The sequence below is a fragment of the Poromitra crassiceps genome (genome assembly GCF_964638095.1).
Source record: "Poromitra crassiceps genome assembly, chromosome: 2".
Taxonomy (NCBI): domain Eukaryota; kingdom Metazoa; phylum Chordata; class Actinopteri; order Beryciformes; family Melamphaidae; genus Poromitra; species Poromitra crassiceps.
In genome coordinates this window covers 59,811,612-59,834,852 of record NC_139624.1, presented here as the reverse complement: position 1 = coordinate 59,834,852, position 23,241 = coordinate 59,811,612, and the positions used below count along the sequence as shown (strand labels likewise).

At 43.9% G+C, this 23,241-nt stretch overlaps 1 protein-coding gene across 1 annotated transcript in view; it reads right to left on the bottom strand.

Moving 5' to 3' along the window:
• Positions 1–1,941: 1,941 nt before the first annotated feature.
• The window catches only part of LOC310800012 (uncharacterized protein), a gene marked incomplete at its 5' end in the record, with an annotated part of 31,607 nt that continues 10,307 nt past the window's right edge, over positions 1,942–23,241 (bottom strand). The window contains 18 exons of the mRNA XM_083662611.1: positions 1,942–2,628; positions 2,887–2,990; positions 4,810–5,053; positions 5,855–5,985; positions 6,367–6,616; positions 6,900–7,039; positions 7,630–7,864; positions 8,349–8,467; positions 8,586–8,832; positions 10,741–10,883; positions 11,159–11,316; positions 16,671–16,762; positions 17,773–17,948; positions 19,297–19,519; positions 20,080–20,258; positions 20,981–21,236; positions 21,364–21,431; positions 21,791–22,205. Coding sequence (XP_083518737.1) covers positions 2,603–2,628; positions 2,887–2,990; positions 4,810–5,053; positions 5,855–5,985; positions 6,367–6,616; positions 6,900–7,039; positions 7,630–7,864; positions 8,349–8,467; positions 8,586–8,832; positions 10,741–10,883; positions 11,159–11,316; positions 16,671–16,762; positions 17,773–17,948; positions 19,297–19,519; positions 20,080–20,258; positions 20,981–21,236; positions 21,364–21,431; positions 21,791–22,205 — 3,206 coding nt within the window. The 3' untranslated portion in view covers positions 1,942–2,602. The remainder of the gene's footprint in view (positions 2,629–2,886; positions 2,991–4,809; positions 5,054–5,854; positions 5,986–6,366; positions 6,617–6,899; positions 7,040–7,629; positions 7,865–8,348; positions 8,468–8,585; positions 8,833–10,740; positions 10,884–11,158; positions 11,317–16,670; positions 16,763–17,772; positions 17,949–19,296; positions 19,520–20,079; positions 20,259–20,980; positions 21,237–21,363; positions 21,432–21,790; positions 22,206–23,241) is intronic.

Genomic DNA, 23,241 nt, shown 5'->3' with positions numbered 1-23,241 from the left:
TGCATATACTGTATATGCGAGGTGCAGGGCCAGCTCGACGAGCTGCAGGGCGGGCAAAGCCGTAGCGAGCCCGCGCAGCGGGTGAGCCTAGGAATCAAGTACGTGAGATGCCTAGTGCCATACAAGTGTGTAATGGTGTGTACACAAAGCTGATTAGCTGTGGCTCCAACCACCTGCCACTGATTACAATCAGCTGTCATTAATTAATTAGTCATATGTAAATGATTATAGTCAGGTGTGGAGAGGATTTTGAAAAAAGGATTTCGGTGTGCAGATCCTAGCACTCTGATACCTTAAAAGCTTAGAAGCTGATCGATCAAATCATTACCTCCGCCAAGGAGGTTTATATGTTTTCAGTCCAGTTTGTCTGTTAGCAGGATTACAGGAAAACTACTGGGCCGATTTTCATTAAACTTGGTGGGAGGGTGTAGCAGGGGCCAAGGAAGAATCTATTAAATTTAGCCGTGGATCCGATCCGGGGCGGGGCTATGGAAAAGGGGCTGTAGCTAGGGATAGGAAGGTCATAGAGTCGGGTTTGAGGGGTGGGTAGGGGGAGTGGCTAGGTGTATCTAGGTGGTGGGAAGGGGTGTGGTCAGGAGAGGGGTGGGGCTAGGGAAAAGGGGCTGTAGCTAGGGATAGGAAGGTCATAGAGTTTGAAGGGTGGGTAGAAGTGGCTCAGTGTATCTGGGCCCGTATTTATCAAGCGTCTCAGAGTGCCATTTTAGTCGTAAGTGCTGAGAATTTGTGAAATTTAGTCCTACTCTCACACTTAAGAATAAAAGCTTTTTATCAACCTTCTTAAGACTAGAAAACACTCCTACTCCCCTAGCTATTTAGGAGTCCTCAGGAGGTGTCCTAAGTGGTTAGGAGTTGCCAGCAGGGCAATGTTGACATCATGGCATTCAGGAGACAGAGACGTGCGCGAATCTTCAGAGAGCGGAAGGATGTACTTGATCCTCCCTCCAATTCGGCTTTCTTTTGGATTTCATGTTTGCTCATCATACAGCCTATAGAACCTGGCTATATAGGGTAGTCAATTGACAGCACACCAGTTTCGAGTCAGTTGTGGGATTAGGTAAATTGGGTGGATTAGGAAACATTTAGCCTATTCTTGAGTCATTTTCAATGTAGGCTATCTTGTATTATTTTGTTGATAATTTCTTCTGAAATTATTGGTGAATATATGCTACACTCCCATTGTGCATTTCACTGTTGAATCATCTCTATTTAGGATATTCATGCATAAGGGATTCCATTCAGCGATTGGCCATTCCTGTGTACTTGGAATTGCGTCATCAACATTTCCCTTTACGGCACACACACCTGTCGTAAATCAGCTCTGAGATTGACACTTAGGATTCAGTCCTACACCTCGCTGAAAGAGGGAGTGAGATGCATAATAACTGACTTTTAAGTGCAGCTTTTGGCTGGGAATTTTTTTGCTCATAAGTGTACTCTTAGCAGTGTTCTTAGGAGTAATTCTAGGAAGCTTGATAAATACGGGCCCTGTTCTGGATGGTGAGGGGGTGTGGTTAGGAAAGGGGGCGGGGCTAAGGAAAACCAGCCATAGCTAGGGATAGGAAGGTCGGGGTTGAGGGGTGGGTAGGGCGAGCAGCTGGGTCAAAGTTCTGATCCGACTTACAAAAGGTCTGCACTCTATGAGTGCACTTCTAGTTACTTTTATTACTTTGAAAGAATCCTCCACATCCTATGCTCCAACCAGTTTACCCATGCACATTAGCAACGACCAATAAGTGAAGTCACATCCGATAACAGAAATAAATCCTCCATCAAACATTTCAAGTTTGATTTGAATGCTTCTGCCAAACCTTTTACACTCAAGAAACAACTGAAATGTGACAGCTGATTGGTGCTTAAATAAAATAAGTCTGCCTAAATAAAGTCTCCAAATGCAACATTGTATTTGGAACTAATGTAATGTCAAACACATAAATACTTGTAAAAAATACATCTAAAATAAATACATTGTTGACATTTAGCTATAGTATTTGTCCAGATCGACTTACGAGTACAGTAGAAAAAGCTTCAATTCCTAGATCGTCAACAAGCAACCAATAATAAAGACTGCAAGTGTCAATGCCACAGTGTCCAGACAAAGAAGAAGACCTGAGCCCTTATCGTTACGTCAGTGTACTTGTGCTTTGATTAAGTTACTTTTAAATCAAATAGATAATAATAATAATAATAATAATAATAATAATAAAACATGTTATTCAGAGGAGTTCAACATCTTGTGTGACTGCCTGCTATGGCTGTAGCCTCAACCCCACGGAGCTTCCAGGCTTTTGTTTCATGGCTCTATATTGAATAAATTGCAAAGACACTGGTGGACACACACAGATACAGTATCACTAACTGTCTGTGTGGATGTAAAGGTAATCAAAGTATCTACTGAGACATCCAGATTTATCGTCAGAGTGAATCTGGTCCTGTTCTCTCAAGCATAAACATCTGTAGTCTGCATCCATTAGACAGTGTCTGTGTAAACGTCTCTAGGTTGTTTCTGCTGCACGTTGTTGGTCCTTCTCCATCCAGCCCGTGTTGAGAAACGCTACACAGGAGAAACGGTCTCCAGCTGTATCTACAGTGATGGACAGCTTCCCGATTCTGAAGAAACAGTCAGAGAGGTTACATTGTAGAAATAAAACTATGCATGTGACTTAAAATCTTTAGGTGTAACTGTTTGTAAAGCACTCTCCAAATGGTAATTACAATGAGGTTTACAGATAATCACTGCTTTTTCCTGTCTTGTGGTAACCAGGGAGAAAGTAAGCGATCTATATCCAGGTGTCAAACGTGACGATCTATTACACTATCTAACATGATGGTTAACACACTGTGGAAATGTGTCGTCGTTCTTCTCACCCATGACATCCATGGATTCCTCAGCCAGGAAGTCAGCGTTTATGTACTTGCTGCCAAATATCCGCACCAGCTGGTCGAAGAACTTGCATTCCTGCTTCTCTCCTCTGGAAATATGAGGCAGAATGTCAGACCTTGTCACAAGGTGATAACACCATTTCAGCACAAATTAAATGTGTGCAAGAGTAGTGGATTACATGTAGTGAGATAACGGTAATTGCATTACAATGACTTCGAAAGATCATTGACTGAGAAACAGTTACTTTTCAAAATACAGAATATAGTGTTAGAATTATACAGAAACATGTTTAATGGGGACATTTAGATTCTAATACATAATTTTACACATCTTGGGATACTAGTTGATGATGGTTATACATGATGTAAAAACACCATGCTATTCACACAGTAAAGTGCAATACACTTATGTGTTGTTTTATATTATTGCGCCCCCCCCCCCCCCCCCCCCCCCCCCCCCCCCGTTTTCCAATTCTGTTAGCCATCTTAACACATTCACTGCCAGCCATTTTTTTTTTTACTGTAGGTAGCTTCTGCCAAGCCGTTTTTTGAGGATTCTGGCTCATTTTACAAGAGCCGAGGATAATTTTCTGCTTGGACTTTGTGAATACGAAGTTCACAAAAGTACTAATAGAATGTGTGCTTTCTCTGTCTAAAAGAGTTAGTTTGTAGAGTTAGTAGTTATGTAGATATTAGCCGTTGAGTACAGCATGGTTTGAGCGTCTGAGACAGGAAGCTGAGATAATCGCAGTTTTGTGAAATTCAATCAAACAGGCAGAACAGTCACTTTAACCATTTATTTTTGGCATCAGTGAGAGATCAGACATCTGAACAATATAGTTCTGAACACCCTCTCCTTTAAACTCCTCCCTCCGTGGGCGTGTCTGGTGGCGTTTGTCACAAGCCAGTTTCTCCTGCCTGTCTGAGCAGTGAGCAGCCTCCCTCTCTGGCGGCCCCTCGTCGGCGAGTGTGGCGAGTGTGGACTGTGGATGGGACTCAATCGTTTCTTGGATTTTCGGTTGAGAGCTTTGATGAAGCTTTGTGCGATTCTAGGCTTTATGCTGCCCACCCAGTCTATTTTTGGAACCCCCCACCGTTGTGCGCCGGTGTGCAGCAGCGTGAAAGCGTTTTCGCCTACAGTATGAGAATGAGGCTCGTTCGTTTCTGGGTTTTCGGAATGCGTGCGATTCTGGCCTTTCTGCGGGTGTTTCAAAGTGTGTTTCACCCATAATCTATTATGCAAATTTGCAATCCCCCACGCCAGCACCGCTCTCCGCTCTCGGTGTGCTGCTGCTGGCGCGGCCGCTCTCGGGCGAGTCTGGTGACTGATGACTGTAAAATCGCCAAGCCATTTCCTTGAGAATGGCTTGCTCCCGCGGCTGTTTTTGGTTGGCTTTCTCTCTGTCGGGAGAGCACTGTCGCCACTTAGTTGGTCGGTAAAATAGATTATACACATTCAATACTTCCAATATTTTTATAGGAGACGGGGGGAGCGTTAATCCACGCCCGACCGTCAAAATTTTTTTTTTTTTTTTTTAAGACGAGATATCTCGTCTTTGGCACTCAACGGTTGGATTCTGTAAGACGAGATATCTCGTCATTGGCAGTCAACGTGTTAATTATACCAGCTGATAACAACCATTCACAAATGCTGATTTAAATAGCAATGGTCATGCAAAGCTAAACTTAAACCAATGCTTCAATATTCTGTAATCAGCTGATGTCTTGAGTGAACACCAACAAAAGGACAATAAGTAAAAAAAAATAAAAGGAATCATTTACACCAGCCAAAATGGTTTAAAGAGCTGGCTGTTCAGCTTGCACGTTGGCTACATTAATCTGACTAATTAAGCGGCGACTCTTCCCAGAGTGACTTATGATGAGTGAGCAGGTTATCAGAGCTTTTACTTTTTTCCTTCTACGAACTGGCGGAAGTTGGCCTTCAGCCTCTTGATCCTGGTCTGACACTGTTCAGGTGTCCTCAGGAAGCCCTGGTTGGCCATGGTCTGGGAGATCTGGATGAAGATGTGTTTGTTCTTGGTGCAGCCCCTCAAGTCCTCCTGGATGTCCTCGCTCCCCCAAATGTCCAGCAGGACCTCAGTCTCCCCGTCGCTCCAGGGCAATTTGGAGCCGTCAGCCACCCACTGATTAGCTGAGTAAACAGAATTATTAGAATAAGAAGAAAAGCTATAGAGGCAGTTATACGGACTTATAGAATTGCTTGACAGCTATTTAGAGACTAATCTGAATTTGATGACATTTACTGGATGTAATGTTGAGCTAAAGTAATAAACAGAGGATATGATTATTTGTCCATTTTTGTTAGGGGGGAAATAGTCTCAACACCTGACCCATGAGAGTTCTTACACTGATAGACTTCAGTATGTTACTGCATGCTGTAGATCTCTCACTGGGTCTGGGACACTCCTCTCACCAAAGTGGGGATGTAATATTGGCCAGTGATTGGTGAGTGGTGGATTCACCATTCACCAATCAGTAACGACTTTGCGATTAGGGAGGCCCACCCACTAATTTATGTAGTATGCGGGAGGCGCACTGGCGCAGCCCATTTTTTGAACCACTCTCTCATTGGTGCTACGACCTGTCACCTTTAGTCGCCTTATGTCTTGTATTTCTGCCAACACTTTCCATGAACTTGGTGATCTTGTGCTGTAACCACCAGTCCAGACAACAGGATGGGAAGCACATGGAGATAAAACTGGGGGATCACAGAATGTGTCTGAAAACTAGCTTATGACAGAGATTTCTGTGGTTAAACTAAACTGTAATTGCAAAAAAAAATTGCAACTGACAGAAGGGCTTATTATTTTTGGAAACTTCATTGTGTTGTGAATCTTTTATAAAGTGGAGTTCATGGAAAGTGTCACTGTATTAGATATTTAATGTCCTAGGGATCCAGTGGGGTACAGATTCCAGTTTTGTTTTGGTTCACCTTTCTTTTGGCCAAGCACAGGTGTGCAGTCAGCATCCTCCTCTGTGGGGGAGGCATCTCCGGCGGAGTCATCTACTTTCAGCTCCCTCTTGAAGATCTCCTCCATCTCATCAAAGAATTTAAACTCCTCCCTGAACGTGAACAACACCTCGCTTAGCCAATGATGCACTACATATCTACAACAAGGTTCCTGCACATTTTTGCTAAACAGATTCCATGACTTTTCTGATTGTTCTATTACATATAATACATTTTCAATAACCAATGTTTGTCAGAGACTATCATCACATACATGCACATTACACGCATTGCTGAATAGCTGATAAGATAACAAGTTCCCAGGTCTTACTTTGGCTAGCTTCTTTTTTATTATTTGTTCAAGTCATCATCTGTATACCTTCCTGCTGCCATAATAATTAATTATTATTCTTATTCTTATTATTAATAATAATAATAACAATAATATTTATTTATTTATAAGGTAGAACACTCATAGTGCTGTCATCACTGACTTGTCATGGAGGAAGCCAGATTTCAGGCGCTTTATGCGGCTGTAGCACTGCTCTGTGGTCCTGATGAATCCTCGAGTGCTCATCTTCTCGGAGACGTACTCGAACACGTGGCGGTTCTTTAGGCAGCCTCTCAGGCTGACCTGGACGCTGTCTTCACCCCAGATCTCCAGCAGGACCCGGGTCTCCCGGTCCGACCAGGGCATCTTTCTGCTTGACTCAGCCAGCAGGTGACTGGTCGAGGCCTGGTCGTCTAGAAGGAGGAACAGTGGCTTTATTTCAGGGTATTCACCTGTAACCACACAATAATACTCTGTACATACTTGGCAAAAATAAATAATAATTTAACAAGGGTGTGACAACACAAATGGCATTTACAACGTGCCGTTGTCTTATAGATATATAGATGGTCCCCAATCATTCAGTGTGCTCTATCATGGTTTTAGGATTTGTGTTTGCTTGTGTCTGTGTAAACGGTATTACAGTGCTTCTGTGCAGACTGCATTTTAAATGAGGTTGATCTGATATTGACATACACACGTCAGGATCCTTGTCCATAGGGGGCAGCATGGTGCCGTCACAACCACTGCTGTCTACATCAGCGTACAGCGAGCCCTCGCCAAGCACAGGATCCAGGAGCTGGAAGTATCTAAACAGGATGGGCTGTCCTCCGCTTCTGGAAGACACGCATAAGCACTTATTTAGGAAAATGGTGGGCAGGGAATGGGATGTGACCAGGACACATAAAATAGTTAAGTATGACAACAGTTTTGCTGTTGTCTATCACTGATTGATATTTAACACAAGAGATGGCTGTCTGGTGGGTGTTTCCGCGGAAGCAACCTCTGGTGCACAGGAGGTGATGTGAGCAGCAGAGCCAGCAGAGGTTTGTTTGAAATAAACAGGAGAAGGATAGTTGGCATGAGCAGTTATAGCATAGCCACCATGGCTGAATGGATCCACAGGTCATCCACAGAAAAAGACGCCACAGTGGAAACTGACTGACAAGCAATCTCTGGGAAGTGCAGTGGAGAAACACCACAGCAAAGAAACACTTAGCCACAAAGATGGAGACAAAAATGTTATTATTTCATAATCATATTACCATTTTAATTGTAATTAAATTAGAGATGTGTTCCCAAGTGTGTCATCAGCTATGACTGACTGTTGTCCTTCCACTGACGACTCTGGAGGAAGTGATTACTTTTTTATAGAAATAAATTAATGGTGGCTAGAGTTTTGCAATCTGTCAATCATTCTATTTACCTCCGGCTGTTGCAGAAACGCCTGTATGTCTTCCTTAACCTTTTGACCCTGGAGTGGCACTGCTCCGTTGTCCTCAGATATCCCAGCGAAGACATCTTGTCTGAAATGTCGGCGAAGATGTGTCCATTTCGGACACAGGTTTTCAGGCTGTGCTGCACCTCATCCGCAGCCCACAGCTCGATGAGAGCGACGGTCTCCTGCTCCGTCCAAGCCGTGTATTTTGTCCCGTCTGCACCTGCTTCAGGAGGCAAACTGGGTAAATATCCCAACAACTGGTTGAAGTGGACATCCGGGTAGTGTAGCAGGAGATTCCCTGCCTATTCCCTGCCTACAACACGAGGGTCACAGGTTCGCGGCCCTGTGTTAACTCCGGCTTGGTCGGGTGTCCATACAGGCACGATTGGCTGTGTCTACGGGTGGGAAGCTGGATTAGGGGTATGTGTCCTGGTCGCTGCACATGGTGCTAGTCTATGGCTCTCCCCAGATCGGCAGAGGGTGCAGCAGAGACCGGGGCAGCAGGGGGGAAATTGGCCATGTACAATTGGGGAGAAAATGGGGGGGAAATCGGAAAAAATAAAAATAAATAAAAATAAAAGTGGTTGAAGCAACATTTGGAAGAGAGAAGACATTCTACCTGTGATTGAGTGTGGGGTGGTGACTTGATGTATTTCTCTAGGTAAGGACTGTTGTTTGTATGAATGAAAGAACGAGGACTCTACCTGTGTCCTGGTCTGCTTGGTCGTCTTTTTCATCATACTCATCAATAGAAACAGCCTCCTGTCCCAGTATTCCTTCCAGCTGGTTATAGAATTTATACTCAACTTTGTTTCTTCCAGACCTAAAATGAGACAACATAACAATAAATCATTATTTAAAATTTAAGAGAGATTGGGTTAGTGCAAATATTTTCAACCTAAGCACACAGACAGGCAGGTGGATAGACAGATCGATCTCACTTCTTCCTGTCATAGCACTGGCGAAAGTTGTTCCTTAGTGACTTGACTTTCCAGCGGCATTGCTCCGGGGTTTTAGAGTAACCGAGGTCGTGCATCTTCTCTGATATGTCGGCGTAAACGTGTCCGTTGTGGACGAAGCCCCTCAGTGCCCTCTGAACGTCTTCGTCGCCCCAGATGTCAATCAGTGCTAGCGTCTCCTCATCTGACCAGGAGCCAGGCGCTGCCTTTTCCGAGGACGCGCTGATTTCTGCTTCACAAAGGCAAATGTATTTATTTCAGTAGTGATTTTGGAATGTGTGAAATATGTGTGATCTGATGTAATGGTTAGGGTGGGTCAATGTTAAAATTCAACTAAATCAGTTACAATTATACAACAGGTAGTTTCAGCCAGGAAATCTGGCACTTGAATTTCCATCGATATATGCTATCTGTGCTTTTAAAAGTTCAATTAGTTGCTATAGAGACACTGCATGAAATAGGCCACGCCCATCACAGGGGAAAGGCTCCGTTCATTTCCACTCACCAGCGTCATTTTCCTTGAATTAAACATAGCTAAAAGCTGTTGTGTTAAAAGCTGCGCAGACAACAAATGTAAAAAATCGCCAGTTAAAGTTGTTTTGTACTCCTGAGCAAAACAAGGAAGCCATTGAGAATTGGCGAGAAGAAAAATGTGGATCTAACTGTCAAGGAAGTAAGTTGGAGTGTTCATCTTCCGTATATACGATCTTTTTCTGCAACACGTAACCATGCACGTGACATAGGAGAACGCCAGGATTGGAGGGGGGCTTTCTGTTTTCCCCCGTCTTGGGCGTGGTTTCTGAATGATGACGCGTTACGCAGTGTCTCTATGCTATCTCTTGTGGTATCCAGGGAGGTTTTTGCTTTCCCTTGTTGTTGTTTTTGTACCCTACAATGAAATTGGGGGGAAGGACTATGGATCAACCACAGTCCATCCATCTGTACATCATGCACAAACACTGATCAGATTTTGGCAAAACGTCAGGGAGCGATGCGACACATCTGTTACTGATTTGCCAACCATAGACTGTATAAAAATATGGATGCAGCCACCGTGATGTCACCCATTGGTTTGTGGACTCCGTTTTGAAGCCTCAAGTTTGACATTTTGACCATCGCCATCTTGGATGAGAAGAGCTGCAGCGCCGCCTGTTATTGGTCCGTGATCGGTGAGCTGCGCGATCACTGTGCAAGTGACCTGTCAATCACACTCGAAACCGTAGTCTGCTAGCGTACAGTTTATTCTACATCGGATCATAATTTACTAAATGAACTGTAGTGCTGGACTGAAGGAGACTTGAAACTAGCGATTGAGACCATCAACTCATTAGGAAAGTGTTTACTGAGGTAATAAATTAAGTGAGAAGTAGGGTCATTTTCCCATTGACTTCCATACAATCAGATTTCTTTTTTACCATAAACGGGTGAGTTATATAAAAATTCATCCCCGCACATGAACAGTGAAATTAGCTATACGAGGGATCAGCCGAGCAGCATTTTGGTAAACAAACCGCGTCACTGGGTGGCAACGGCAATGGAACCCTATGGAGCCCAAGTGGCGCGAGGCGTGAGTGTCTGACTCTAGCCGGCTAACTCTTGTTTACATTTTAAAAACTGCGATAGTTCAAACAACTTTAACACGACATGCATATATTATACATCAAACTCTTGAGCTAATTCTGCACTCACTCAGAATGTCAAAATATAAGCGATGTGATGTATAGTTTTTGAGATATTAACGTTTGTTTGGAACAACTCATACTGCCGCGGGGTTCCGCATTTCTGGGTGGCAAGTGACGTCACGCTGATTCGTCCTATAGAGACCAAAACCATTTATTGACCCAGGCTGTAAAGATGTAAAGTTGGGTATTTTAACATGGGAGTGAAATGGGAATGACTCGCTTTTGGAGCCAGCCTCAAGTCGCCATTCGAGGAACTGCAGCTTTTGGCAATTCCACGTTGGTTTCATTTTCCGAAGATGAAGGTTGCTGCTTGGAGACAACATGTTTATTGCTGCCTTGTTTTTTCCTCATTCTTCTGTAAATCTACACTACTTTGAAGAAAACCTTTCAGACAGTAGAAGCCACTACAGTCATAATGACTGCCACACTAAGCACTGCACTGAGCAATACATGACCTGTTTCATTTACTGAGTCACCACTGGAATCCTCTGATATCTCAATGGAGTCCGTCACCACAGTGGAAGTTGAAGGCTGCTTTTCCAGGATTTGTTCCAGCAGATCGTAGAACTTGAAGTCGACTCTATCAGTTCCAGTTGAGCTAAAGACAGTAAGGACAGAGTTTGATGAGTCTCACGAGTCTCACGTGCGTGTGCGTGTACGCAGGCACACGCACGCACGCACGCACGCACGCACACACACACACACACACACACACACACACACACACACACACACACACACACACACACACACACACACACACACACACACACACACACACACACACAACATTGGCAAAAACTGGACAAACCTGCAATGCAAAATGTCTCCACAAGGGTATACACAAGATGAATGTTTGTGTGCAGTGTTTACCTCATGTTTTCCTGACACTGCCGATAGCTAGCTTTCAGACGTTTGATCCTGGTATGGCATTGCTCTGCACTGCGGGAAAAGCCACCGGCACTGAGTTTCTCTGATATGTCAGAGAAGATGTGACCGTTGTGGGGGCAGCGCTTCAGGTTCTTCTGGACCTGAGTGGAGGTGAACATCATATTCATAGCGGCAAGGCTATGCAGCTAAACCCTAGTAAATGTTTAGTTGTCCCATGTAAATTTTTCCCCGCCATCCACTCCTCCTAGCCCCCCTGGTTCTGAATGACCACCATCTAGAAGTGGTGTCCTCAGTCAAGGTCCTTGGCCTATGGATCCAAGGGAACTTGAAGTGGGACCAGCAGGTCAACCAAATGCTTTCCACTGCCAACCGTAAGCTGCACGTCTTGCGTAGGCTTAAACGTTTTGGTGTAGGCAGAGCTGATCTAGTGAACATTATTTAAACGTACATCTGGCCCACCATAGAGTATAGTGCTCCAGTGTGCTCCAGACTACCAATCCAATCAACTGGAGAAAATCCTTTCCTGTGTCTGAGCCTGTTCATTTGTTTTGTTCGTGTATTGTTCTAAGTAAAATTGAAAAAGAAATATTCAAGCATAGCTTATCTTATTTCTAATTTCTAAATCAATCACAGTTAAAACATGTTCATTTTCTATCATCTCCACCACACTGTTGGCTGCTATGTTATGTAATGTAGGCCTACTTCGCAAAAACTTTTCAAATAACAATGCCCTATGGCAAAAGACAAAAAAATTACATATATCAATATATCAATCAAAATAACATGTATTACAGTCATATTAGGCCTATACTAACATTTGATGTTACAGTTCAACGTCCTCCTGTTCTGTCATGTCAACAACATCAATTGATTGATTGTCTTTTGCCATATGGCATGATTGAAGTACTGTAAAGGCTTGATGTTCAAATAGAAAAACCACCCCTCCACTGGCACTGCTGGCTGAGCATTCAGACGGACGGTGCGTCTCTCTGGCTCGCTCGCTCTCGACCGCACACTGCCTGCAGTCACAGCATGCCGTATCCATACAGGAGCATTCTGCATCATTGTGCGCTTCAGCAAGAGCATCGTGTCTACGCTCCTATTGGCTAGTGTGTGTGCTCCTAGTGTGTGCTTGTTAGGCATTCTTGTGCAGTTCATCCGAGCGGGGCTGTGGCCCCCGGCCAGTCAGAGCTGTGAACTTGCGTGAAGCCCCGTCATGCTGTGACGGTGCCTACAGCAAACAGCCCTGCTGCACTCAGACAGACAGACAGAGACAGGGCAGAGCAGAGCAGAGCAGCAGAGCGGCTCGCTGCTCCTCTGCTTACTCACTCGTTCAGTTAATAAAGTTGATTAATATTGGACGTCACGTGTCTAAATTGCACCAAATCCGACACTGCAAATTGCAGTAACGTTAGAATGCAGAAAGTTAACTGGTTATTTTATGGGGGCATTTAAAGCCCCCGTCATCCCAATTCCAAGGGCAATTATATATACCGTAAATTCCGGACTATAAGCCGCGGCTTTTTTCCCGTTTTTTGGCCTTTTTTGGCCCCTGCGGCTTATATAACGGTGCGGCTTATCTATGGATTTTTTCAGCAAACGGCCACTCGGGAACCTCCAAAATCTATGGATGTTGGTATGAGGCAGAACGAGAGCAAGACAGACATCACGAGAGCGAGACCCTGATTGGATGATGTTGCAAAAAATGTGCCTCGCGACCTGATTGGAGCACTGTGCCACTACGCTCTCTCAGCCACTACGGTAAAACACCCTCCCTCCTCCCTCGCTCCGGGGGGAAAATGGCAGCGATTGAGCCTGAAAGACAGTCTGAATGAAATTGAATGTAACATTCCCAATTCTATGTATTACATTCTAAAAAACTAACGGCAACATTTTGGAAGGCTAAGCCACACAACTAGCTCGTTGTAATCTAACATCATGCTTCAAAAGATGGAGAACTGGCTGTGTTACGACGATGGCGGCGAGAAGAAGAAGGAAAGAAGGAAATCGAGCAGCAGCACGTAACCTTGGCATCAGGGTGTTGACACAGAGAGCAGACGGCCGAGGTGCCGTTCAGATCCGACTGAAGGCTCAAGTTTGCCAGTGGATCCTGACAGCGTGGAGGAGTGTCAAAACATCCACGATCACCAACGGGTTCCGAAAGGCTGGACTGCTGCGTGATGAAGAGGAGGACGCCGCCACAGCTGAGGGCCTTCAGAGGCTGTTCGATTCCGACAGTGACGAAGAGGAGTTCGTTGGTTTTGAGAGCGACAACGAAGGAGAGAGGAGAGTGGCTGACGAAGCCACCCTGAGCCTGTTCGTTTCCGACACTGAAGATGAGGACTTTGGTGGTTTTAGTACGCAGGAAGAAGACGAAGATGAGGATTAATGACTTGACTTTTCTGGTTACAGCCGTGTACTGCACCTTAGCCTAAAAGATGAAGACGAGGATTAATGACTTTTCTGGTAGGCTGATTACCGTATATTTTAAGCAGCCGTGTTACTGCAACTTTAGGCTTACGCGCTTACTGTCGTGTTACAGGCACTTTATTTTGCACTTTAAAAAAAACACATTTAATTTAGCCATTGATATTGCCTCGTCAAGCGCTGTAAGCTTTGTTTTTTGTTATGGTACTACTGTAGGCTATAATGTAGATCAGTGGTTTTCAACCTTTTTCATGCCAAGGACCCCTAAATTTACACAGCACAGTACATGTTCTGTAGCTACTATTGTACTAAATGGTAACACTTGAATACGTTATGCAAATATGCAACTTGTTTTGTTGAAATGTTAATAAATGGGAGCTTCCCCAAACAGCCATCTCTTTCCCGACAATCCCCTCTGTGCACGAACCCTTACATATGGTAATTAAACATCAAAACACCCGCGGCTTATAGTCCGGTGCGGCTTATATATGTAAAAAACAGTCAACTCTGCAGGTGCGGCTTATACACCGGTGCGCCTTATAGTCCGGAATTTACGGTATATATTTTGCTGGCATTTTGCCCTGAACCCCCGCTAATTTCCGACCCTGGCAAGCACCCACATCCTCCATTTTGGAATGGACTTCTTTTCCACCTTTATTTTCAACAACGTTAACATTAACTTTAACGTTAACTGTGTTACTTCAGTTTAGATTGTTTAGATCGAATACCGATACCGAGTATTTAATTAGGGGTCGACAAAGTGTTTTTGTTACGCCTTGTGGTTAATTAAAAGATAACTTAAATATGGGTTTTAGTCATTTTCTTTAGGTACTCCGTTTTCACAAGACCACACAAATTTCACATAATGGGTATCACCTGTTCTCTTGATGCCTTATAAAACAAAAGTTTCCCATTAAATATGGAAATAAGGTTTCCCATTAAATAAAGAAGTATGCTATGAATCAACCATTTAAACCACATATCTGTGCATCTCTTTTATATTTGTTCTGCTGGTCTATTTTCATTCGAACATTAAACTAGAGGTTCCTTGTGTTCTCATGTTCATTATGTTGGGTCTAATAGTTAGATTACTACTTTAATGTTTATTGTAAAAACGAACTTTATCATGCTTTTATTTTGAAGGCAAAACCAATAAACCGTAAGTGAAATTGGGAAAATGATTGCTAAATTCACGGACATTAACGTTACACTTTTAAAACGTTAAACTTTAAGGCAGCATGGATTACGGGACAAATAGCACGTATTACAACGATCTGGTAAGCCTTTGCTTGTTCCACAGCACTGTTGTCTGCTAGAAGAGCAACTAATGTTAACCTGTAAGTTGAACAGAAAGTGTTTTAGCTTGTTGCAGGCTACGCGGCTAACTGCAGAGCTAATCAGTCAGACAGTGAATAGGCGAGCAATGCGGTTCAGGCTGTAGCTCTCTCACCTGATTACTGAGCTGATAGCTTTTCATTTCTCCTCACAAAGTGCTCCAGGCAGAGATGCAAACAAACAGGCTGTTATAGTGAAGCTTGTCTGCATGCATTAACAGCTGTGTGAGCCTGACGCTGGCTTGCTACTTTGAGGTTAATGTCACATTGCATGCTGTAGCTGTAGGTGTAAAGTGGTATCGGGCGTGTGGCTGTGTCAGCATCGGACGAGTATGAGTACAGCAAAATAGGCCAGTATCGGCTCCGATACCAATACCAGTATCGGTATCGGGACATCCCTAGGGTTAACCCATACAGTTGTCCCAGGCCCTGGATCAGGGGGCCTAAAAAAATGATCTTATGATGATGATTTTCTTGTAATACATTTACTTGTGAAGATCATCTAGTCCTGGGCACGGGGAAAGCTGACGGCGCCCCTGCTCACAGCTGCACTTTGCGTTTGAGCCAATGACCTAAATAATATGGACAAACCCATCCACTATTTTTTGGACTCACATTTTGTGTGTTCACAAGTGTTGTCTGTCGTCATCTTGGGGTCCTTGCGCAGCTCACATGAGATGGGGGGTTTCCCAGAGCCGCAGCTCCTCCTGCTATTGGTCTGTGATCGACAAGCTGCGCAATCACTGGACAGGCAACCTGTCAATCACACGTGATTTCTATTCGCACATAGGATAAGCAATAACCACGCCCTGTGGCACCGGGATTGGCCAGGAGCATTGAAGCTTGGGACTAAAGCACCTGGGGTTTTTCATCTTTTAAAATAAAGAAGTTTAAAAAACTATTGCTTGTTACATGTTCAGTGCTGTACCTTTTTTCTGGGTAAGAATTGAGCTTGAAATTAACAATATGATACATTATATTATATGAGCTATGAACGTGAACACAACACCGTTTATTGCATGTTTTTGTAGATTGTGTAGCCTACATTGTGTAGATTACAATTATTATGCTTATTATTATTATTACTATGCTAAGGAAGGTAGGTGACCATAATTCATTTCAATGTCCGCTCTCAATGTTCGCTCTCGAAATCGCTGTCCGTTCTCAAGAGCTATTCAGTTGGTTCATGAAATCGCTGGGCTGCGTGCCCTCCAGTGTTGCTCCTGAGTCCTGGCCAATCCCGGCGCCACAGGGCGTGGTTATTGCTTATCCTATGTGCGAATAGAAATCACGCGTCAATCACCCCCTTTTCTATCATCTATTTTACTCCAAACGGGCGAGTTATATAAGAAATGACCCCCCTACAGTTGTTATGAAAAGGTGAAATTAGCTATAGACCAAAACCGTGTTTTGGACCAGGCTGTAAAGATGCTTAATCGCTGTTACAAGTGGGGCATTTAACATGGGGGTGAACGGTAACGACAAGACTTCTGAGTCCTGCCTCAAGTGGCCATTTGAGGAATTATAGCTTTCAGGGTTACTTCCGTCCGTGTACTCGTGGGAAAACTTCAGAGCTTGCCCACTGGTTTGAGCACGAGAAAAACATGTCCTGTGTGAGTACAGCCAATAGTGTTTTATACCACATCAAAGGAAAATGTAGAGTTCAAGAGTTTTCATAAATCAGATTGCAAGTGATGTTGTTCACATAGTCACAGTATGATGTTCTGCTGTACCTGGTGCTCTCCCCAGATCTCCAGAAGGATGAGAGTCTCTCTGTCTGACCAGGGAACCTTCTTCCTCTCTTCCTGAACACCCACAGTAGGCTCTGATAAGGAAAATGTTCAGAAGAGTTAATTACACATTTTAGACTTCACCTCAGTTGACACTTTTAACATAATCTATGCACCAGCCACTGACTGTTCTACTCCTGCTGTTGATATTACATTCAGTTTTATTTTGTCCATACTGCTCTTGTTTTACTCTTGTTAGGAATGTGTCATGACAAAAATGGTTTTTGTTTCACTATGTGAAGTTGAACAACAATAACATCGAACTGAATCATTATTGTGACAACCCAATTGCTATTATAATACTGTGGTCAAATGAAATGCTTATTGTCACTAAAGGAGCTAAATACAATTCAGAATTTACTTGGCCATTTAAAGTGAGGGTATGTTAACATGTTCTAGATGAGCATGACAGAAAATAACGCTTTTTGGAACTTTCTAAGCTCATGCGAAAATACCAGAACCTTGAGTTACACTGATGTGGGTTTTTGAGTTTTTATCCTCTGACTAATGCTGGAGGATTGAAGGATTGAATCCAATATTTTGTGCCAATAATCAGTATCTCCAAATTTGAACTCCATCATATAGTAGGCGGAGGATAACACTAGCTGACCAATATCCCATTGCTTAATAAAGGCAAACAGCTACAGTAGAGTACAACAGCCTAACTCTATCTTGAACCCAATGGTCACTATCTAAACAAAGTCATTAGTGGCTAATTAGCAACAACTTTGCAGTAAGGGCTACAATTCTCAATGGCTTCCTTAATTGTCGATTTTTTACATTAATGTATGCGCAGCCCACCACACAACAGCTTTTAGCTATGTTTAATTCAAGGAAACTGACGCTGGTGTATGGATGTGAATGGAGTGCTTTCCCCCGTGATGAGCATGGCCTATTTCACGCAGTGTCTCTATAGATTGGGGCTGATAGAAAGTGCTCTTGAATAAAGACACACAATAGCAGCTTCATGGACATGGTGTTGCTCTGTGGCTGACCTGACTGTGACCTCCTCATGGAGGTTTATGCACCCCCATCCCGGACATACCAATCTCCTGATGAGAAAAGGCTAAAAAGTCTTCGTCTGTTGGCTCTCCTGGTCCGGGATCCAAGTCCAAGTCGTTGTTGCTCTCTGCCAACAGCTCCAGTGAAGGCAGGTCCTTAATTAAAATTCTTGCCAGTTCATCGTAAAACTTGCACTCAGCTCGCTCCTGTCCCTTCATGCTAAGGTTTGGGGATGAGAGGAAGAAAAGAGGCTCAAGAGTAAAAACAAACCAACAAAAACTTGGTGAATACCACAGTCCTGTGTTCCTGTGTTTTAAGGTTCAAAAGCTGAAAAATGATTTAATCTTTTAGGGGGTTAATAGTAGTTATACCCAGTTGATTTGAACAAGCACTGCTCCTACCAACTTACTAACAACAGACTGGTACCAATTTCTCAGAAACAAACAATATGTGGTGAAAACATTTCGAAAATCACAAGAGATGATTTGATTAGAGATCAACAGGGCCGGATCTAGAGGGGGGCAGGGGTGGGCTATGCCCACCCAAAAATGAATCTTGCCTAAATCTTGCCCAAATTAATCTTTTTTTAAATCCCCCTTTTTGAATTCCAGGCGACCCTACTTAGGGTCGCGACCCGAAGGTTGGAGACCACTGGGTTAGTTAGTTTAGGGCACCTAACAGTAGTTATAGCTTTAATTTGATTTGAGAAATAAGCTCATCCAATGAAAATAATATTATGGAGTTGATTATTTTAAACTATGGATGAAGGATTGTTATTTATTTTTTAGGGTAACAAAGTTAATCTGCTTTCAAAGTTTTAATTTCAGTTTGAGTTTGAATAAGACTAAAAGTCTTGTAAATATAGGTTTGAAGGCTAAATGGCAAATAGTTTTTAGCTATGGTTAAGTCTCACTGCACTAGTCTTTAATTTGATTTGAGAAATAAGGTCATCCAATGAAAATAACTGTTATGGAGTTGATTATTGAAATTATGGATGAAGGATGTTATGGTAAATCAATCTGCTTTCAAAGTTGTTTTATTTTCACTTTTAAGACTAAAAGTCTTGTGAATATAATAACAGTTTTGTAAATAGTTTGTTTGTTAGTTAGTTTGTATGTACAGTTAGTTTGCAAATAGTTTTAATAATAGGAGTTTTGTCAACATTGGCCTGTCCCCTGAGTGAAAGTTCATACTTAGGTTACCCACAGCACAATGTGGACACCTAGTGGAACAGTTTAGTGTTAGAATATAATGCAACTTAATCCCCATCCCCAAACCAAGAACCTTTGGGCAACCTACCGCCAAAGATGCAACAGGCTAAAAACGGACCTGGTACCAGCTACTGTATGGCATACTAGCTTGTCGGCAATAATGTTCCAAAGTTAGGCACATTTTTGGCGATTTTCTTTTTGGTATGGCTATTTTCATTGCCCCCCCCCCCCCCCCAAATTTTCAATTGCCCACCCAGTAACCTCACCCTAGATCCAGGCCTGGAAATCAATATGGTACAGTATGCGTATGAACCTCTTGAACGTCCCTTTCATACAACCGCTGTAAAAAGACATACTTGTTCTCGTGGCACTGCCTGAAATTCGATTTCAGCCTCTTCACCCTTGTTTGGCACTGCTCTGCTGTTCGGGAGAAGCCCTGGGCAGCCATCTTGTTGGATATGATGGAAAAAATGTGTCCGGTTCTGTGCATGCCCCTCAACTCCTGTTGTATCTTGTCTTCACCCCAAATGTTGATGAAGGTCAGAGTCTCCAAGTCTGTCCATGGAACGCTTCTAGTTCCTTCAATGACAAATACAAGTACAATACAATAAAATGTAGTGGAATCTATGCAGACAGATTGAGACATACATAATGTGTGATCTAAGCAGGGCTTCCCAACCTTTTTTGTACCATGGACCGGTTTAAAATTGACAATATTGCTGTGGACTGCTGGGGGGGATTGGATGAAAAGCATAGCTCATATTTGGATACAGTATCAAATACACAGGAAGATGATGTGTCTCCCACACACCACACAGCCTGTTTATTTTTTATCTTTCTCTCTCATGTCGGATTATGTGATTATTATTATTATGTGATTACGTGATTATGTTTCTTCAAATTGATAGCCTACATATCATTGTGGATTGCCATCGGGCACCGGTCCGGGGCCCGGTGGTTGGGAACCACTGATTTAAAAAGTCTGCTCTTCTCTTTGAGTTTGCCATCAAATAAACTAAACTAAAACAAAACAAAAACTCTGACTCTACCAGCCAGGTTTGTGGCAACTTCACATGTCTAATGCCTTTGCTGTAACTGTGCTTTCATTAATTAAGAAGAATAAAACCACGAAACCGTACCAATGTCCTCTTGACCTGTGTGGCCAAGGAACTGCCAATCTTCTGCCCCGTCTTGGGATTCATCCTCATCGATGACCTCTTCCACATCATAGGTGACCTCAGAAACAGCGGAGGGAGCAGCGGTGCCAAGCACTCGCTCCAGCTGCTCATAAAACTTACACTCCAGTCTGGGGTTCCCTCTGGTGTTGGATCAGAGAAAAGGCAAGGGGCGGTTTGTGAGGAAATGACCAGTCAAAAGTTTGGACAAACACATTTTTTCTTTATTTTATTTTGTTATATTTTTCCCACATTTTAGAATAATAGTAAATGCATCAAAACTATGAAATAATGCAAATGGAAGTATGCAGTGACCAAAAAAGTGTGGAATAAAAACGTAATAAAAATCATATATTTTAGATTCTCTAAAGTAGCCGCCCGAGGCTTTTGGAAAAAAATTCAGACATAGGAATCAACTTCACTATTTACATTTGTCTAAGAAACAGATTTCAAGCATTTAAGCATAAGCCTTTAGATCAAAATGGCTTTAAGATAATGACAAACCCAACAATCAGGTGTGTTCATATGTTTGACTGGTCGTGTACAAGAGTGACTTGCTATTCTACAAATCATTTGCTTACAAATTGCGGCATTTTTTGTCAAGTTCAAGGGAAATGCAAGCCTAGGATGTCACTAAGTTGCGCTGCAATGGACAAGAGAGACAGACAGGCAGGAAGACAGAGAGACAGACAGGCAGGAAGACAGAGAGACAGACAGGCAGGAAGACAGAGAGACAGACAGGCAGGAAGACAGAGAGACAGACAGGCAGGAAGACAGAGAGACAGACAGGCAGGAAGACAGAGAGACAGACAGGCAGGAAGACAGAGAGACAGACAGGCAGGAAGACAGAGAGACAGACACTCACTTGTTTTTCTGGAGAGACTGGCGGAAACATTTCTTCAGCCGTTTGATCCTGGTCTGGCACTGCTCCACAGTTCTCATGTAGCCCCTCTCCGCCATCTTCTGCGAGATCAGGGTGAAGATGTGGCGGTTTTTCAAGCAGCCTTTCAAAACCCGCTGCACCGAGTCCTTCCCCCAAATGTCCAGCAGGTTGAGGGTCTCATCATCCGACCAGGGGACTTTACTGTCTGTTACAACTGGGTAAGACGCTCCCTGCGGTTCTAAGATGAGACAAGGAGAGTTACTTAATAAATAGATAAAGGCCCAACGTTAAACCTACGCACGCACGCACGCACACACACACACACACACACACACACACACACACACACACACGTCTGTACATACCTGTATATTCTCCCCATATGGATATTAGAGGAGACTCACTTGAACTCTCAACATCCACTGAAGAATCGCTGTAAAGGTGAAACATGCATACGCCCATGCACGCGTGCGTGTGTGTACACACACACACACACACACACACACACACACACACACACACACACACACACACACACACACAGAGACTGTTCTACAAACCACTTTTTCTATCCAAGCCCACCAAAATGCATTAAGTGTGGAACTATATTTTACTCACATTGCTATCATCATATCTCACCAATTGCAACAACAAACAACACATTTTGAGTTATTTCTTACTCACTAGACTAGACAGTACACAGAGGAAAGACGGGCCACAGAGTCCCTAAGCCCAACAGCCATGTTTTCATATACAACAAAATGAACGTTTTCCAGTGGAGGATAATCTTACAGGAAAGCTGATGCCACCATAGGCTGCTTTGAGGGAACCTCCAAACCGCCACTCAGCTTCCTCTTCCTGAGGACCCGCCCTCCTCTCAAGCTCTGGCTGTTCTCATTGGCCGCTGAATCCAAGACCGCAGGCTCTTCGGAGGGTGAGAGGTCTATAATGGCACTCGTTTTGTCATGTGGCAATGTGTTAATAGAGTTTTGCGCTCCCCTCTCCTGGGAAATACTCCCGGTCCCGCCTCGGACCTTTAGCCGGCAATTGGCCGAGTCATTTTTCTGTCTGATCGTCTCAGAGCTCCTCCTGTTGGGATGTACTTTTTTCTCCGGAAGGGGCGAGTCAGTGTTGATGGAAAGTTTGGTCACGGGAGGTAGAGACAGGGAGGAGAGGATGCAGTCATCCATCGGTAATAAACTAGGATCTGCAATTGAGAGGAAAGATGGTTGATCAGGCCCTGGCCTAGTCCAAAGATAAATAAATAAATAAAAATCTGATTTCCCCCCGTCTTCTCCCCAACTGTACTTGGCCAATTTCCCCTTGCTGCCCCGGTCGCTGCCTGCTCCAGCCCCTCTGCCGATCTAGGGAGAGCCGTAGACTAGCACGACGCTTCCTCCGACACGTGCAGTTGCCAGCCGCATCTTTTCACCTGACAGCGGGGAGCTTCACCAGCAGGACGTAACACCAGTTCCCTTCCGCCCCGAACAGTCGCCCCGACCGACCAGAGGAGGCACTAGTGCAGCGACCAGGACACATGCCCTTAATCCGGCTTCCCACCTGCAGACACAGCCAATGGTGCCTGTATGGACGCCCGACCAAGCCGGAGGTAACACGGGGGTGCAAAGATAAATAAATTAAAATAAAATAAAAAATTATGTGCTACACAACTCAAGTGTAAAAAAAAAAGTCTGTGGTCACTGTTGTACACAGCTTCAACTCTGTAATACATTTTAGTAACTTGTTCAAAAGTAATTTTAGTTTTGTCTTAAGTGTGCTCACATCATCTACTCTCCCTTCCGTGAGAGTCGTCTGGCTGCACGGAAACAGGCTACTGGGATAAGCCCTCCCTTGCTCTACAGCTGCTCCCCATTGGAGCGACTGTTTCAGTCGCGGCCGGATGTCTGCTCCCCGCTTATTACAAGCTCTGTCATTGGCTCTGACCATGTCAATCAGAGCGGCTTCCGCTCCCTCCTCCCTGTGTGTCGCTGTAAACAGTGCCCTGCCGCCTCAGTGAAAGCAACAACGCTAACTATCCAGAAAGCTAACGGCAGAAACCTACACGCTAGCTCGTTGCTACGCGCTGAAAATGGCAAGTTGGATTGTTGGAAACTTTTTTCCAAGGGCACTGCCGCCAAGCTCCACCCATCGCAATTCCACAATGGAGACCTGCGCCGCCAGACTCTTCTCACGGTAGGGAGGGGAGGCGGGCCAGCGAGACTAGCGCCGAGATGACGCGATGT